The 15,955-nt window shown below is 36.0% G+C and overlaps 1 protein-coding gene across 1 annotated transcript in view; it reads right to left on the reverse strand.

Annotated features, from left to right (window-relative positions):
• Positions 1–15,955, reverse strand: part of IL31RA (interleukin 31 receptor A) — a 46,808-nt gene that overhangs the window by 12,583 nt on the left and 18,270 nt on the right. The window contains exons 2-10 of the mRNA XM_050913570.1: positions 15,790–15,871; positions 13,415–13,711; positions 11,907–12,027; positions 9,664–9,845; positions 7,500–7,651; positions 4,395–4,560; positions 3,705–3,787; positions 2,941–3,157; positions 1,274–1,456 (exon numbers count right to left, since the gene is read on the reverse strand). Of these exons, the coding sequence (XP_050769527.1) occupies positions 1,274–1,456; positions 2,941–3,157; positions 3,705–3,787; positions 4,395–4,560; positions 7,500–7,651; positions 9,664–9,845; positions 11,907–12,027; positions 13,415–13,711; positions 15,790–15,871 (1,483 nt within the window). The remainder of the gene's footprint in view (positions 1–1,273; positions 1,457–2,940; positions 3,158–3,704; positions 3,788–4,394; positions 4,561–7,499; positions 7,652–9,663; positions 9,846–11,906; positions 12,028–13,414; positions 13,712–15,789; positions 15,872–15,955) is intronic.

Consider the following 15,955-nt stretch of genomic DNA (forward strand, 5'->3'; position numbering starts at 1 on the left):
TGAGAACAGCTATAAACAGCATTTATTCCTCACAGTAAATTGCTGAAATAGTGCAATTTTCAGCATAAGGCTCAAGACTCACCCATCTCAGTTCAATGTGTAATAAACTGCTCTTGAATGTTACTTCAAGCAGATTTTTGTTGAATTTGTTTTACTGTAGCACAGAAACAGTATTTAAATCACTGTTGTCTGAGCCACTAAGACAAATTTTGTGGGCAAGCTAGCTATATTCATCATTAACAAACTGAGTGTTCCTTTTCACTTTAGAAAATGCAGGGTACTTGTTTTCTGAAAACTTTGGAAATTCTTTTTCCTTGATGTAGGATTGAGAAAGATTCCTATATGAACAAGAACCACTTTCAAATTTGATGAATTTAATTTCACTAATGGAGAACCAGAGAACTAATAATCCAAAATTCACTTATCACATACATCGTATTAAACATTTTCACCATTATACCTGTGTTTCTAAAAAAAAAATCCAAATGTATAAAGAAAAGCAGATGCATTTCATTAGCTAAAGGTAATGTGCATCAACATTCACAGTTTTGCCTTTGCACATATCTCTTGAGCTCTGCACATTGTTTGTTTTTTCATTGAAACTATATACACGTAGCCAAAACATTACTACTTAGAGGGATTATCTGTTAAAAAAAAGTCAGCCTCTAAAACAAAAAAGTGAGCAGATCCTCACCTATTTGTCAGTGTATCATAAGGCCACTGAAACCTCTTAGAAATGCCTTAGGTCATAATACAAATGTGATTATGTGATACTTAACATGCCAGATTGACCAATCACTCCACTTGCTTATTTTAAAGTAGAATTCTCCCTCAAATGCTCCTTCAGGTTTGTTGCTCTCTCTTTAACACACATGAAGGCACATGATCGTTTCCTATCTTCAAATTCATTAATTTTGTTCTAGATTTCTCTGCTAAAATAGTGTACATCTGTCATAGGCCTCCCTACTGGAAGATTCATGGCATAAGATCAAGCCACAGAAGTGGTTAAACGTGAAATCTGTAGCCTAATCTTATATGGAAGCAAACACCATCTTCCATGTTGCGTGAAAATTTGAGAGAGTTAAAATTATTATTAAATAACATGCAAAGATTTCAATAAAGCATGTAATAATAGTGTTATTTTTTAAAATGGTCTGAGGAAAGCTGGATGCGTTCATCCTTGTTTGTTCTTTCCGGTCTACCTATAAATTAGTATACATAAATACATATATATCTGTACATTGTTACAGCTGTAAGTGATAAATGAACATACTTTTGTTAGTTTTCCAGTTTGTAGAATTTGATACATATTGCCATGATCTACCAAAAGGATCTGTCTCCAATTCCTCATACCACTCAACTACATATTCGGTTACTGCTGGTTCGGAGGCTATCCATTCCACAACCACTTCTTCATTCATTGTAAAGGTCCTCACTGTTTCAATAATCTGAGAAGCTAAAAATTTAACAGAAAGTGTCAGCAATTCTATCTTCATAAAAACTGCAGCAAGAAAACAATTCAATTATAGTAAGCCAAGACTGCTTCTTTAGAAGAGGTATGGGACTTAGTCAAGATTAAAAAAAGTTTAAAAAGTTACTTTATACCTATGTTCACATGCATGTACTCACAATACTTCAAAATGAAGCATACAAAAATTGTTACAATGAAAAGGGGCAGGAGGGGACTGAGGAGATGATACTCAAGGAGATTTACACATACAGAATCAAAGACCAGTCTCTCTTTTGGGTTCTGAATTTTACAGTTTGTAAAATTTTACAAACCAATTTACTACCAATTTTACAGGTAGTGCAGATAAGCAAGTTTTGATTGAGATGACAAAGGCAATAGCAAAACAGTAAATCAAGTCAGCAAGGTCACGGATGCCAGTGAAACAAAAGTGAACCATCAACCTGCAGAACAGAGGTAATGAAAGTCTGAGTGAAAACCCAACCTGGCAAAGCAGAGGGAGAAAAGACCTGGTGAAGCAGAGGGAAAAGAGATGTACGTAGGGGAAAAAAGAGCATGTCACAGCATGCAAAAATCAGAAAAACATTTATTGTGGGATACAGAAGTGGACAGAGGTAGTCAGCAACCTCCAGGACAAGATGACATCACATCTACATATCCAGTTTTCTGATTAGACTGGAATTTGATTGAGCAATTCCAGGAGGACACTTGCACTTATTTTATGAACAACTGATGTAGGAGAAGTGATTCAAGTGTGTCAAATGCAACCTCTCTTCCGGATCATGGGTACGCAGCAGGATGTTGCAATACAAGGTTCTCAGAGATATCAGAATTAAGCTTAAGAGCCAAAGAACACAACTGTTGTGCTAGAGCAGACCAGCTTCCTGACCCTGGCAGTGTGTGGGATGGGGTACTTTGGGAATGCATATGAAACGACAATAAACACAATGTTTCTCTCTCTGCTTCCATTGACACATCTTAGGGACTTCTATTAATCACATCTTTGAACACTGTTGTTAAGTGCACTGCAATAATGCCCTGTGGTAAACAATTTTATGACCTAGTAGATGGATGAGACAGAACTGGGTGGGACTGTAAATTTATTTGGGAAGCCCAAGGTTAAAAAAAACAAAACCAAAAAACCCTCAGGAAGTAACAAAATAGAAATTCTAGTAAGACATCAGAAAGTGCTGATAGCTTAACAACTATATCACAAAACAAAAACCCCAACAATAACCGTCTATAACAAAAACTTGATATATTATAGCAAAACACGACAACCAGATAATATTGTTCTAGTAAAAGTAATGGCCTACACAGCTTTGTACATAATACAGTTCTATATAGAGAGAGATCTACGACAAAAGTCCTTAGCACAATTTTGCTTTCACTATAACAGAACTTAAACAGATGTCAGGAAGATCATTTTTTTGTTAATGAGAAAACTGTATCATGATATTGAGAAATCTTACTTTTTTCATCAGTGGGTGGAATCCTCAAAATAGCTTCAGGAGAATTTCCAGCAGAGTTATAGGCCGTAATAGATATGATATATGCCTCTTCATTTAAAAGTAAAATAATCTTCTCATCAGTAGAGATGTTTGTCATTTTAAGTGCAGTATTTTTTTCTGGAAAATACTGTATTTTGTAGCCTAGAATTCTCCCAGAAGGTGGAAAGCTGTTTAATGGCTATTAAAAAAATATGCAGTAGTAAGTGTTTCACAGTGTTATTTGTATAATCAAAAGTATATAGTGTATTAAAGAGTACAGACCAAATTTCAAAATGATTATACTATTTGTAGAAAAGCAAGGTACTTTCTTCAGTCCCATGTTCAGGACAGTCAGCTGCAACAATTTCATTGAAGGAAAGGTTCAAAAGTCAAATACTGAGATTTGAAATGCAAAGAGCCTCTGGTCGCTCTACTAGAAGATTAAAGTGAATTTAAACACAACTTTGGTAAGCCGTATTATTTAGGAGCAGTTGTAAGGACTTTCAATCAGATTTTCCAGCAATCTGAACACAATTAAACCGTTCTTTTCTGCACAGATTACAAAACTCTATTCATCTACCATTCACTAAACAGAAGCCTTTTCAATTCTGCTTTAGTTCAGTGAAGTTTTTTTCTGATGACGGCAAAACCCCCTGGCAGTTATATGTCCTACAACACTAAAATACTTCAACGCAACATCAGCTGCAGTACCAATATGACTACCGATTCATAAAAAGAGTATATACCTTCCACATCAGATGTACAGATCTATTTCCAGTCGAGTGTGAAGACTCAATTACCCTCCACAAATCCACTTTTTCTGAAGGAGCTATTTAAAGACACAAAAATGTCTTGAAATTTGTTGTTATATTAAAAAGATAGTGTAATATGGTAAAAACAATCAAAAGGTTTAAAAAATACAGTCTGAGAGCAACTTACTAAAAAGAAGTTTTCCCTTGTGTAATGTTGTGCCTTTTTTCCCCTAATTAGTACAGCTTCTCTCTTTCCATAAGTTTCCTTCTGCTTTATTTTATTTGTTAAGTTCTAGAGATTTTCTAGTCTTGTTTTATAACTGGCAATTTAATTTCTCTACTTATAATTCATTTTATTGGACATACTTGCTACATCACATTTCTACTACTATCCTACTTAGCAGTGTTCAGTCTCCATCTATACTCTTAATTTTTCCTCTCTTCACTGTCTGTCTATTCACCCATTTTCTTCCTTAGCCCTATCTTTTTTGTATCAGCTTTCAAATCTCCTCCACTCCTTGCTCGTCTTTGTTTTCCCTCTTCTATATTTAAAGAAAATACACGTGTTCTGTTTAAACAACAGAATTCTACATTCAACAGATAATATGCTGAAAATACAGTTTTCCATTATTAAATCCTAATGTCAGAAAGTACAACCAAAGAAAAACTTACTAAATAGCCTACCTTTCTCTTCTGTGCTTGCTGTTTTCCCTCTACTCCATTCACTCCAGAATACTGACACACCACTGATACACCGAATGGCAACTGAATATTCTGTGGAGTCCCACAGACCTGTGAGATTACATGATCCTGTTTTCTCTGTAGAATTCAGTGGGACAGTGACAAATTCCTGAAAGTAGATACATGAACAAAAACTATTTGCTATAAAATTGCATGCAGATATATGACTGACTTTTTAAAAAAATACAAAGGATGCAGTTTTCATGTTTCCCACCTCACTCCTCTGAAACCCAAAATTACTTGTTTCATGTTTCATTTTTCTGTGTAGCATCTTCATTCTTCCTGTAAAACTCTGGGTTTGAAAAACTTGAGCCAAAACTAGGTCTGTACTGACCAACCTGTGGCTTGAACTGCGGGCAGCTCACACACAATTCTAGAGCAGCTGTGCTGGCACAGGAGGTCTTGGATGACTGCAGTTCCCACTGGTGGGATGCAACTGGGTATTGCTAAAGCCAGTATCACCATAATGTCCTGGATACGGTTCCACCTCATAGCAGAAGCATCCCTGGGGAAACAGTGATCACCTACAGCTTGTGAGCCAGCTGGGTACTTGTTTGTTCTCTTGTTTCATCTTTTCTGAGTTAGAGGGTCTTCTAGCTCTTGGCCATACAACTGTGTGGCTGTAAGTCATCCCAAAGATTATCAGCATATGATTAAAATGAAGAGACCAATGAAAACACAGAAAATTCTGGTACCAAAAGAAAAAAAGAAGATGGAGCCTTTAAATGGTGAAGGAAGACAAGAGCATGAGAAATAACTGATGCAATATCTTCTTGGAAAAGTAATGACAAGGTGACTAATTTCCTCATCTTAAAAGGAGCCCACTCACATCCCACTGATGGAATTCAGAAGCTAGGTTGTTGTTCCAAAACAAAAGGTGAAAGAAGACATGAAAACCAGGAATTGGAGTTGATGCATCAACTCAACTGGACTGACAACAGGAAGCAGAAGAAAACAGGAACTACAGAAAGATTTAAGCGTTTGTGTACGGAAGGATTGATGTAATCACTACACCAACATTAATGTCTTCTCTTCCAAATTGCAAAAATTAATCAATAATTAACAACTCTCCTCCTCTCAAATTTCAGATGACTGAAACAGAAAGACGCTAAAATAAATGTTCAAGCTAGCTAAATTCTAACAAGGTCAAAGGTAAGTTTTAGAGTAAGGAAGATTCCCTCCTGCGACCCAAACTGTCTACTGTAATGTCACGTAGATTTACAAAAACAGGGCCAAAAACCCGTAAAGAAATTCTTGTCAAACAATACAAAATGCAGGCACCCATTCCATTGAACACCATAATGGGAAGTGCACTGCCTAATGAAACTGAAACTCTGATCTCAAGAAACTCACTGTCAAAAATAGAAAACTGCTTCTATAAGAATGAATTCAGCAATCTACAAACCACTGCTAGGTGACAGACTCTTTAGCCAACCTGCAATAAAAAGGGCTTCAAAACTATCATCAGCCTCCTGCAGAACCTGACATAGAATTGCAGACACCCCAGACTAGCTTTTAGTTACTTGCCAAAAGGCTGTTACAAATATTTAATTATAATTAGAGACTTACGATATGCAAGTAGAAAAATAGGTCATCTGTTTTTCACTCAGTAAAAACAGTTCACAGCAAACTACTTAGACTGTTTTGGTAGGAAGGCTTAAAAGGTTAAGAAAATATCAGTCATTTGCTCAAACAATTTTTTTTTGCATGTATGTGCTGACAGACAGGAAAACAGCTCCTATATCTAACTGATGGTTTGAGGCTGTCTGTTGGCCACTGGATTGGCTACAGACAAAACTATGAATCATGCCTGTCTAAGATCCTACAGAACTAAACTCACCGAATTTTTGTCTTTACTGATCACAGCTACTATTTTTTCTCTAGAATGTCTGTGGAAAAATGCAGGTAAGTTCTGAGGAAGAAAACAGATGTAGACTGTATTTGACAGTGAAAAAGTAGACAGGTGATTTCTTATGCAGGTGCTGACAAATAGACACAATACACAATAATGCTGTAACTTCACAAAAACGTGACTGTTTTCAACGTTTGGGAAGGATCTCATATGCATGTAAGCATCACAAGGACACCAGTGTCTTGACTCCAAAGGGATAAACATCTTGAACGGGTCTTTTAAATAAATATTAGTACAGTTTCTAATATCCTGGGTGGGCCTGAGCCATCCTGCCCATCTGATCAACCCAAATATTATATCCTGAATCCAACAACTAATGTGTCATATCTACAGTAAAGATGCTTGCCATGAGAATGTGAGGACAATGCTAATTAGAAACATCTTTAGTATCAGGAACTTTTTTAAAGCTCTGAGGACTACTATTAGTTACCCTGATTAATTCTTCTCTCCCAGAATTACACATTTAATGTACAACATAGTAAGGTCAAGGCAGACATCTCAGTTTACTGAACTTAAAAAACAAGCCAAGGAACCTGGCCCATTCTTAAATTTGGAAGAGGGAACAGTAAGACTGCAAACAGAATCAGTTCCATACTAAGAAGCACTGGAATAGGCCATCTGAAAGAAGCAAATGACTAAATACTGTTTTTTCTGTAACAGTTCTATTTAAGTGTCAGAAAGACAAACTCAGAAAAATAACTTCCCCTATTTTCCATCTTGCAAAATTTATACTTTAATTCACTTGAAAATTCATGCATCATTAGTCCATCTTAATCTGATTCAACTGTTGTGGTTGGGATTAAATGCTGTTTTCAACACCAGAATGTGACAGGAAAATAAAATATTTTGACTGCGTAATCCCTTAGCCTAAGATCATCCCTTAGCCTTTCACAGAAATATAATCAGAAGTATGGTATATACCAAAACAGATATTGACCAAAAGGAAGAAAACAATTAATCCTAGACAACAAAACAATGATCTTAAGACCACGCATACCTAATTATGCTCCACTAAAATTACAAGGTTTTCATGATTACTTCCAACTACTTGTGCCTTTTTTCTATTTAGCCTTTTATAACATTAAGAAATTAGTCACAAAGAAGCTAACATTCAGAAGAAAATTGATGTAGCTTACCGAAGAGTTCGAATACAAGTTTCTGTATTGAACTTGGCAAGTTAAATTTTGCGAATGGATAATCTTCTCAGGCATTTTCCAGGTGACTGTAAGCAACTGCTTTATACCGGTGGTTTTTTTAACTGAAAGAATTTCAGGAGGTTCAAATTTCTCTAGAATGGAGAAACAAAAACATTAACAGGGGAAAATGCTTCTATAAAAATTCAGAATTGCTCCATTTATGTGTGTTCCAAGAAGCTTAATTATTATCCCAATAATGTACATCCTATCAGAGTATTCACATGATGGTCTATTTTATAGACATAACTCTACATACGGGAAGTTATCTGTAAGAGAGGTTGCACACATAACTGATTTAATGCTGACAAACCCACTCTCAAACAGATGTGCAGATTTCTTTCATCTGTATCAGCACTGAAGAATACTAGTGAGAGACAACAGCAGGGAAAAGAAACGAAGCGGAGCTGGGATGCCAAAGTCAAGTCCGAACTGCAGATGAGGGAAGAATTCAGTTGATTCAAGGGGCAGAGAAGTGTGAAGGAGATGATGGGAAAAGAATGGATTAGCACTGAGAAAAGAGATGGCTGGTACAGAGGATGTGGAAAGTAATAAGGAGCCACAGCAGGTCTGAAGACAGGGAGTAAAGGAGCATATGGCTGGAAAGCTGACCAAGTGCTGCAGAAAAAATACTCAGTTAAAAGCGTTGTTGATTAACTACACCAAAATGAACAGAGGAGAATGCAGCACAGCACAGAAGGACAAGAGATAGACAAAATATTATTATTGCTCCTGGGAATCGTGTTTTTTTATCATTCCTAACCAGAAAGTAGAATAGCAGATAAATGATGGGCGGACCTGGAGAAATTATAATATCACTATTCATTTACAGCCAGATATTGCACTGACATCTAGTACCACTCAATGATACAAAAGTACAGTCCAAGTACCACGTAGTTTGACAAAAAGTTTGAGTATATGGCCTTTACTTGTTAACAATTAAAATCTTAGTAATTTATAATGGATATGTCAAACATCAATTTAAAAAAATATTGTTATAGTTAGACATTTCATAGTATGAATACAGCACACTATCATTTTTCACCACCTCTCAGTAAGACCACGAAATTGCTGAAAATTGCTGCTGTAACACCAACCACTTCAAAGAATTTTACATGGAAAGGCCATCAACTAAAACATAACAAGAGACTTGCTTCAACTAAAATGGAAGCATACAAATTTTGATGAAAAAAATTGGGAAGGATGAAACATTTTATTAAATGTAATTTCAGAGACTTTGTAATTTTAGCTAACAATTAAAATCAGATGGCACTTCAAAACTGAAAGCAATTTAAAACCAAATGAAACCCAAATAATAGTTTCAAAACTATTATATTGAAAAATTTTTTTTTCATTATTTTCTTCTATGTAAACCAGTTTTGATTACACAATTTGTTTCAGAGTTCTCCAACCTGTATGCTTGTCATGGTTTAACCCCAGTCAGCAGCTAAGCACCATGCAGCCGCTCCCTCACTCCCCACCCCGCCCCGCTCCCACTGGGATAGGGAGAATTGGGAAAGAAGGTAAAACTCGTGGGTTGAGATAAGAACAGTTTAATAACTAAAGTAAAATATAATGCTAACAATAACGAAATACAGTAATAATAACAATAATAATGAAAAGGAATATAACAGAAAAAGAGGAGGGGAAAAAAAAGGAGGGGAAAAAAACCCACCAGTGAAGGACAATGCAATTGCTCACCTCCCGCTGACCGATGCCCGAGCCGCGATCCACCCCTCCCGCCCAACTCCCCCCTGTTTATATACTGGGCATGACATTCCATGGTATGGAATACCCCTTTGGCTAGTTCAGGTCAGCTGCCCTGGCTGTGCTCCCTCCCAGCTTCTTGCACATCTGCTTGCTCACAGAGCATGGGAAACTGAAAAATCCTTGGCTTAAGATAAGCACTACTTAGCAACAACTAAAACATCAGAGTGTTATCAACATTACTAAATCCAAAACACAGCACTGTACCAGCTACTAAGAAGAAAATTAACTCTATCCCAGCCAAAACCAGGACAATGCTCTAAGTAGGGAAAAAGAATTGGGGAAGGTGCAGTCAGTTCAACATACACTGCTTTATCTTTACTTTTTTTTTTTTAATTACCTATTTTTTCCATAGGTATATGAACACAATCTGATGAGGCTTCACCCAAAACATTTTCAGCTTTCACCTGAAAACAAAAAGAACTACTATATGGAGTATCTGGATAATAAAACGAACATGACTCCATTTTGCTTTGGCAGGAGTCCTCTGTATTTGGAAGAGCCACCCCTCCTTCTGTCATCCTAAAAAACAAAAGAGAAAAACAAAAGGAGTTAGAAATTAGCAGATTTTCTTAGAATAACTCAAACCGATTGTTGGGTTACTATTTAATTATTATTTATGTTTTTGAGGTTGCAAGACATTTTTACCAGTGAACATCTCCTTTGATGGTATCTTTGTGCAAACGAATACTCTTTCCTAATTGCACTGCTCCTGCAAAAGCATATAAATAGCCTGCACAGACTCAATTAGTTTTAATTGCAATTAGTAAGACAACTTTCCAGGAGCAGTAATGAAGAGCAAAAATGACTTAATGGGGGATCCACACGCTATTATTATTTTAGATTAAAATCTCAAAGAGAAGTGAAATCATGTAACTCCACACAAGACCTCCTTTAAAAATACAGATAGATGTAGCTAGTAATACATGCCACGTGGAACCATGTGATAACAAGCTTTTATTCATCTTTTAAATATAGAAAAAAGCCAAACTGTACCACTGCCAAGCTATTACAAGGTAATAGAAATTTGACAGATTTTCCTGAAAGAACACACTGATAATATGCTGTCTTTACAGCATATACTTTCATGATAAGTAGTGTGGGATGCAAAACTAACAAAATCTGTTTCACTTTACCAACCCACAGAGAAATTCTTCAACAAATAAAAACTCATATGGGGCCTGTGTTAAATATTTCATATTATGCAGTAAGCAAGCAGATCATTCGTGTAACTCAAAGAACAGTTTGAGGCTGGTATTTCATCAATGTTTTTAAGCTAGTGTAAGCCTGCACTGCTGCCAAAGGAAGCAGTCCTACCTTCCCTAACATGCATAGCTGTGTTTCCATCCACAGCTCTCTGCCCCCTTGTACCAGTGCTTTTGTAGTCATATGGTAAACTCAGCTGGTGAGTTATCTGGATTAAAATTAATGGTTAGATTTTACTGGAAATAGTTCTGCAATCCAATTCACTGTGTGGTTAAAGAATTTGTGCTGGTGCAGGAAGGAACAATCTTGAAACTTACTTTCAATAGTTGTTCTAGTTTATGGTTTCACAAACTCAGCTAAGTTATAAAATGTAGAAACACTAGAAGGAGTAAGAAAGTTCCACCTAATGCATGTGGAAGCCTAAAATGGCTAAAGATGTTTTCCTGCCCTACCATTTAAACAAAAAAGATACCATATGCTAGCATAACTTACAATAAGAAAATGTCTCCTTTGGAGTCTGAATTCCTTCCAGTTCTCAAGAATAATTTTAGACATTTTAGAAAACTCCTCATGAAGCCATATTACCTAGAGTCTCCATCAAGCAGAAAAAGAGCACTACAAGCAGCACTATTATGAAGAACAGATTGACAAGTATATCTGGGACAAAATCTGTGCTATTGCCTTCAAAATTGTATTTAAAATTTAATAGAAATTGAAAGAATCAAGTATTTATGCTTCTCTAATGGGGTCACAAAAACACTAAAAAGCATGAGACTACATAATTTGTATTTACAAATACAAATCCCCAGATGTGAGCAATCCAAGAAGGAGAACTAACTCTGGATTCTTTCACTGAAACCTTATGACTCCAAAGGTCGCTAGGTTAAACTCTACTGGTGTCAAGCAGAACAACAGGGGCTTTAATAGTTTTAACCGGGAATTGTTTAAAGTAGAGGAGCGAGTAATCTTTTTTACCCATCCAAAACGAGGATAGTTAGTAACATAGAAAGCTTCTGGGTAACACTCTCACAAAGTGCCTCCATTCTCCATTTGTACCTAGGTTCACTCAGCTTTTGATCTAATTAGTAATGTTACTTCAAGGAAACAAGCAAATACCAATTCTGATGTAAACATTTGTCTACTGAATATTGGGTTGAGAATGCTCATTTCCTTTATACAGCATACTAAAAAGGTATCAGATTGTAACTTTTTTCAACCATTACCAACCCCAAATTAATTGAATTTACTGAGGAAATGCCATGACTTTGAACTCCATAATGTTTTCCAGGTTTTCTTTAAACAGAAGCCAGGATATGAGGGGAAGGGAGCTGGTGGTCTCACCCTAGTAACCCAGTTCCCAATACATCCTATACTTACATTTTTCGGTAAAGAGTATAGTTTGTCGTAAGATTTGTTTCTCTGCCTGAAGTCCAGGTGCAGGTAAGTTCAGCATCAAAGTAATAAATGCAGGAAATATTTCCTGGTGTGTCTGGTGGAACTACAATGACAGAGGTTAAAAAAAAGTCCAGTAAAAAAAGTAACTTTAATGCACAACTGATTTTGTTGGTCAAAAAGCAGATTATGGCAAACTTCACTAAGTGTCTTGCATAGCACCTCATTTTATAATTTCTTACTGTCCTCAAAACTCCTCACAAAACCAAAATCAAAACCACTCTTTCTTCCCCCGAGGGGACAGGGAGATTTTCTCCAACTGCTTCTCAGAAGTACTTAACTAAGTGAGCCTGAAGGTATTTTTGCAGTAACTCTCTAACTATCTCACATCAAACCACTACAGACATTGTCCTGAACCTCTAACTATACCCCCGCAACACACTTGTAGCTCAAGGCCAGTCCAGAGAGTAAGAGGAAAACAAAGAAACAGCACAAAAGTTCAGGAAAAGGCATCCTCTGAAAGATAAAACTCCTCTTGGTTCCCTCCCAGAATGCCTAACCACATACCCTATGAAAACCCCTAATCTGAGGAACCTGCACAACCTCAGAGTGCAGAAGACAACTTCCTGGGAAACATATCTATATGACCGTGAAGAGATCACTAATTCTGGACTCTTGTTATCTTATAAGCAAGATAGCGGAAAGGAAACAATCCTCTGCAATCTCTATAGTCTGAAGTCATCCATAAAAATGTAACACCCTTCAAGACTTCTTTGTTAAAGCCAGACTTCTTCACTTGATAGAAGAAATTGGAGTTGAAAGGAAGAGAACTGCGTCCAGTGAAATAAACTGGTTGAAAAAGCCCTCTCTCCAAAATAGTACTTTTCTGTGCCACCTAATATACCACTCAAAAGATCTTTCTTTTATTGACAAGCTTATGGCACACTAAACCTTGCAGACAGGCAGTATCTTCTGCTGGGTTTTATTCCACAGATGTATTTTTCTGCATTTATTGCTTTTTTACTAGAATGGGACCCTCAGGCATATGTTAGTATAATTTGGACAATCCGTTGAATAAATTAGAGAATCTGTATACATATTTATCCTGTAACCTTCTTCATTTGAGATTGTAATTATAATTTCTTTGGAACAGAGGATTAGAAAGGAAATCCTCCCCAGAGAAAGCTAAAGTTGGCTAGGCTAGACAAAAGACATAACCAAAGGGACAGACCCAGTACCCTCCGAACTCAACAGAAAACCTCCACCCACTTCAGCTGGCCAAAAGTCAGGGTCAGAGAGGTTATGGACCAGTGTCAGTAAGGAAGGCCTGCAATTCATGCTTTATGTCAGAAAAAAAAGGAGATACTTGAATACAGGCGTCAAACAATGCCACAAGCTTAAAAAAAAAAAACCAACTAGTTGTTTTAAAAGTAAAATTTTTACAGTAAGTTATTAAAAAATGTTAAAATTCATTTTTCCGCATTTCTACTTACAGCCAGATTTAACTTCAGTGTGAACCAAAAGTTGTTCCTTGCCCAAGTACTTAGTGAAACATTTCACATGAGCTTTACTGTAAGTGAAATTATGGATGGTTATACTAGATACAGTCTCATTCACAATGTTATAGTTTTCCTGAGCAATCAATTCATGATTCAATTTCCAGATGATGTGGCTTGCATTTCTGTGAGGTGCGTAGCGTTTTCCAAGAACACAAAATAGTTTCAGGGTGGATCCTCTTTCAATTTCAGGAGATGAAGGAAAAATGTCAGCATCTCTGACAGAGTTTTCATCTAAAAACAAAATCAAAGATATCACATAACCTAATTCCTTTTAAAATACCAGTGGAAAAATGATAACTTATTTTGTTGTCTACAGATCATTTAATTAGATTTTTTTCATACAGAGTTCAAATAAAATTTTCAGTTAGTCACTTGAATCAGATATTGCTGTTTGGAAACTCAGTTCACATTAATTACTATATTACCATAGGTATTATCTAAGAATGATGTTTCTATACCTTTCCAGAAATAATGGAGAAATTTCAACTCAAATGTTTTTTAATAGCTGAAAATGAAGAAAAGAGACTCTTGTCTTTTAAATCTGTTTTTAAAAAACATTCCTATGTGTAAAAGGTATGCATACCATTTATATGTTATCATTACTAAGTACTATATCAGAAAATACATCAAACTGGTAAGTTTAAAATTTACAACTAAACTGCAATATATTTCAGTATTTCATTAGCACTTTTACCCCTCATAGAATTTATATTCCCAGATACAGTGCAGGAATTGTATACAAAATGCATGTAAAAGGAAAACAGAAGCAGGCTGCATGAATGAATCCAGCAACAAAGTTATCAAACAGTGCAAGAATCACCCATTAGATTCCTGCAAGGAGCTAGCTGGTTATTTTTTTGCTGCTACTTATTTCTTGAAGCCAAATTTTGTAAATAAATCTGTTAAATAAAACCAAAAAACACCCAACTTGTTACCAACAGAATTTCTTTGCTAGAATGTAGGAATAAAAGGGAATTCAATATTAAACTTTCTTCCTTGTTTTCTGGTAATTCTCTCCTTTTTGGGTGTATTAACTGCAAATTGCATTCTATGTTTCTTTTTGTGTCCTTTTTGTTTCAAAGTAATTTCCTTATGTTTCAAAGTCATACTAATGGCTATTTTACACTCTACTGCACAAATTTTACTGTATATCAGTTGTAAGCAATTACCTGCACTGTTTCATAGATTGTGCAAGCTTCTACAAACATATGCACCCCTCTTCCATGTAATCCTCAATTTAAGACACAAATACCATTATATAATAAGTTACTGTTGTGTGTTAAGTTGTATGTAATAAATTGCACGTGAACTTTCAATTATTGTCACAAAGTCATTATTTCAATCTGTCCTTGTGATTTCCTGTTCTAACCCATACTATTCAACTTGATCAGTTTAAAGTGGCACTGTTGTCACAAGAAGCATTTTTAATCCTCAACCACTCATTCACTGCTGTGCCAGAAGAAATGCCTATGTTGTGCCCTTTGCATGCCAGAAGAAATGCCTGTGTTGTGAACCAAAAGCAAACTGTTACAGATGAAAAATAAAAGCTTGGCAAAAAATAACATCATCCTCCATCCAGATCAGATTCCTCACCGCTTCATAACTAGCCACACAAACATGCACTCCAGCAGAAGAAGAGGGAGATGAGAGGCAGAGGGAGTGCAGAGTTACCTGCTCTTCCAACTTCAGTAGTTACCTGTGCTGCCTTAAACTGACTGTGGAACCACTACATTTTCAATTAATTAATTAATTAATAGTCACACATTGTTAGGTGACTTAAAATTACGAATAAGAACATTAGTAGTCATTGCATGAATCTCTGAACAGGTAATATTTGACTTAAAACAGTCCAAAACCAGCAGACATTAACTGCATTTTAAGTGTTCATGTGTTACACAAACATTAATTTGTTCCATCAGCAGATCTCCAAAGTTACCAGCCTTTACAACTCAACAAGAACTGAACTATGATATGACTTCCAGATGCAGATTCCCCTTCTATATCCTGTGCAACAAGGAAACAGGTAACAAAGTAAGTTTTAAAATACCTCTTTTTTAATACTTTAAATACAAAAAAAACCCAAATCCAGGCTATCATGATCACAATTAACATTCCACAAAAGGACATCAAGAGTGCCATAATTAATTTTTCTCTCTATACTGTACACTACTTATTCAATCACCTACTAGCTTCTATTTTTAAAATACATTTTTTTCATTTTCAGAACTCTTGGAAATTTCACTTGGAGAAGGTCACCTTTTGGAAAACTTTCTTATGGCAAGACAGGTGCTAATAATCAAGAAACATACCTGCTATGGAGCTGCAGAGCAGGACGAACATCCAAATCAAACAGCTGAACATTTCCTTTTTGGTAACTATGGACAGGAAATGCTGTCATAAAATAAAAATAAAAATAATATACTTCAAGTAAAGATGCCCCTGTAATACTTTGTAAGCATTTGTGTAAGAGTTAAT

This window comes from Gymnogyps californianus, chromosome Z (genome assembly GCF_018139145.2).
Source record: "Gymnogyps californianus isolate 813 chromosome Z, ASM1813914v2, whole genome shotgun sequence".
NCBI classification, from domain to species: domain Eukaryota; kingdom Metazoa; phylum Chordata; class Aves; order Accipitriformes; family Cathartidae; genus Gymnogyps; species Gymnogyps californianus.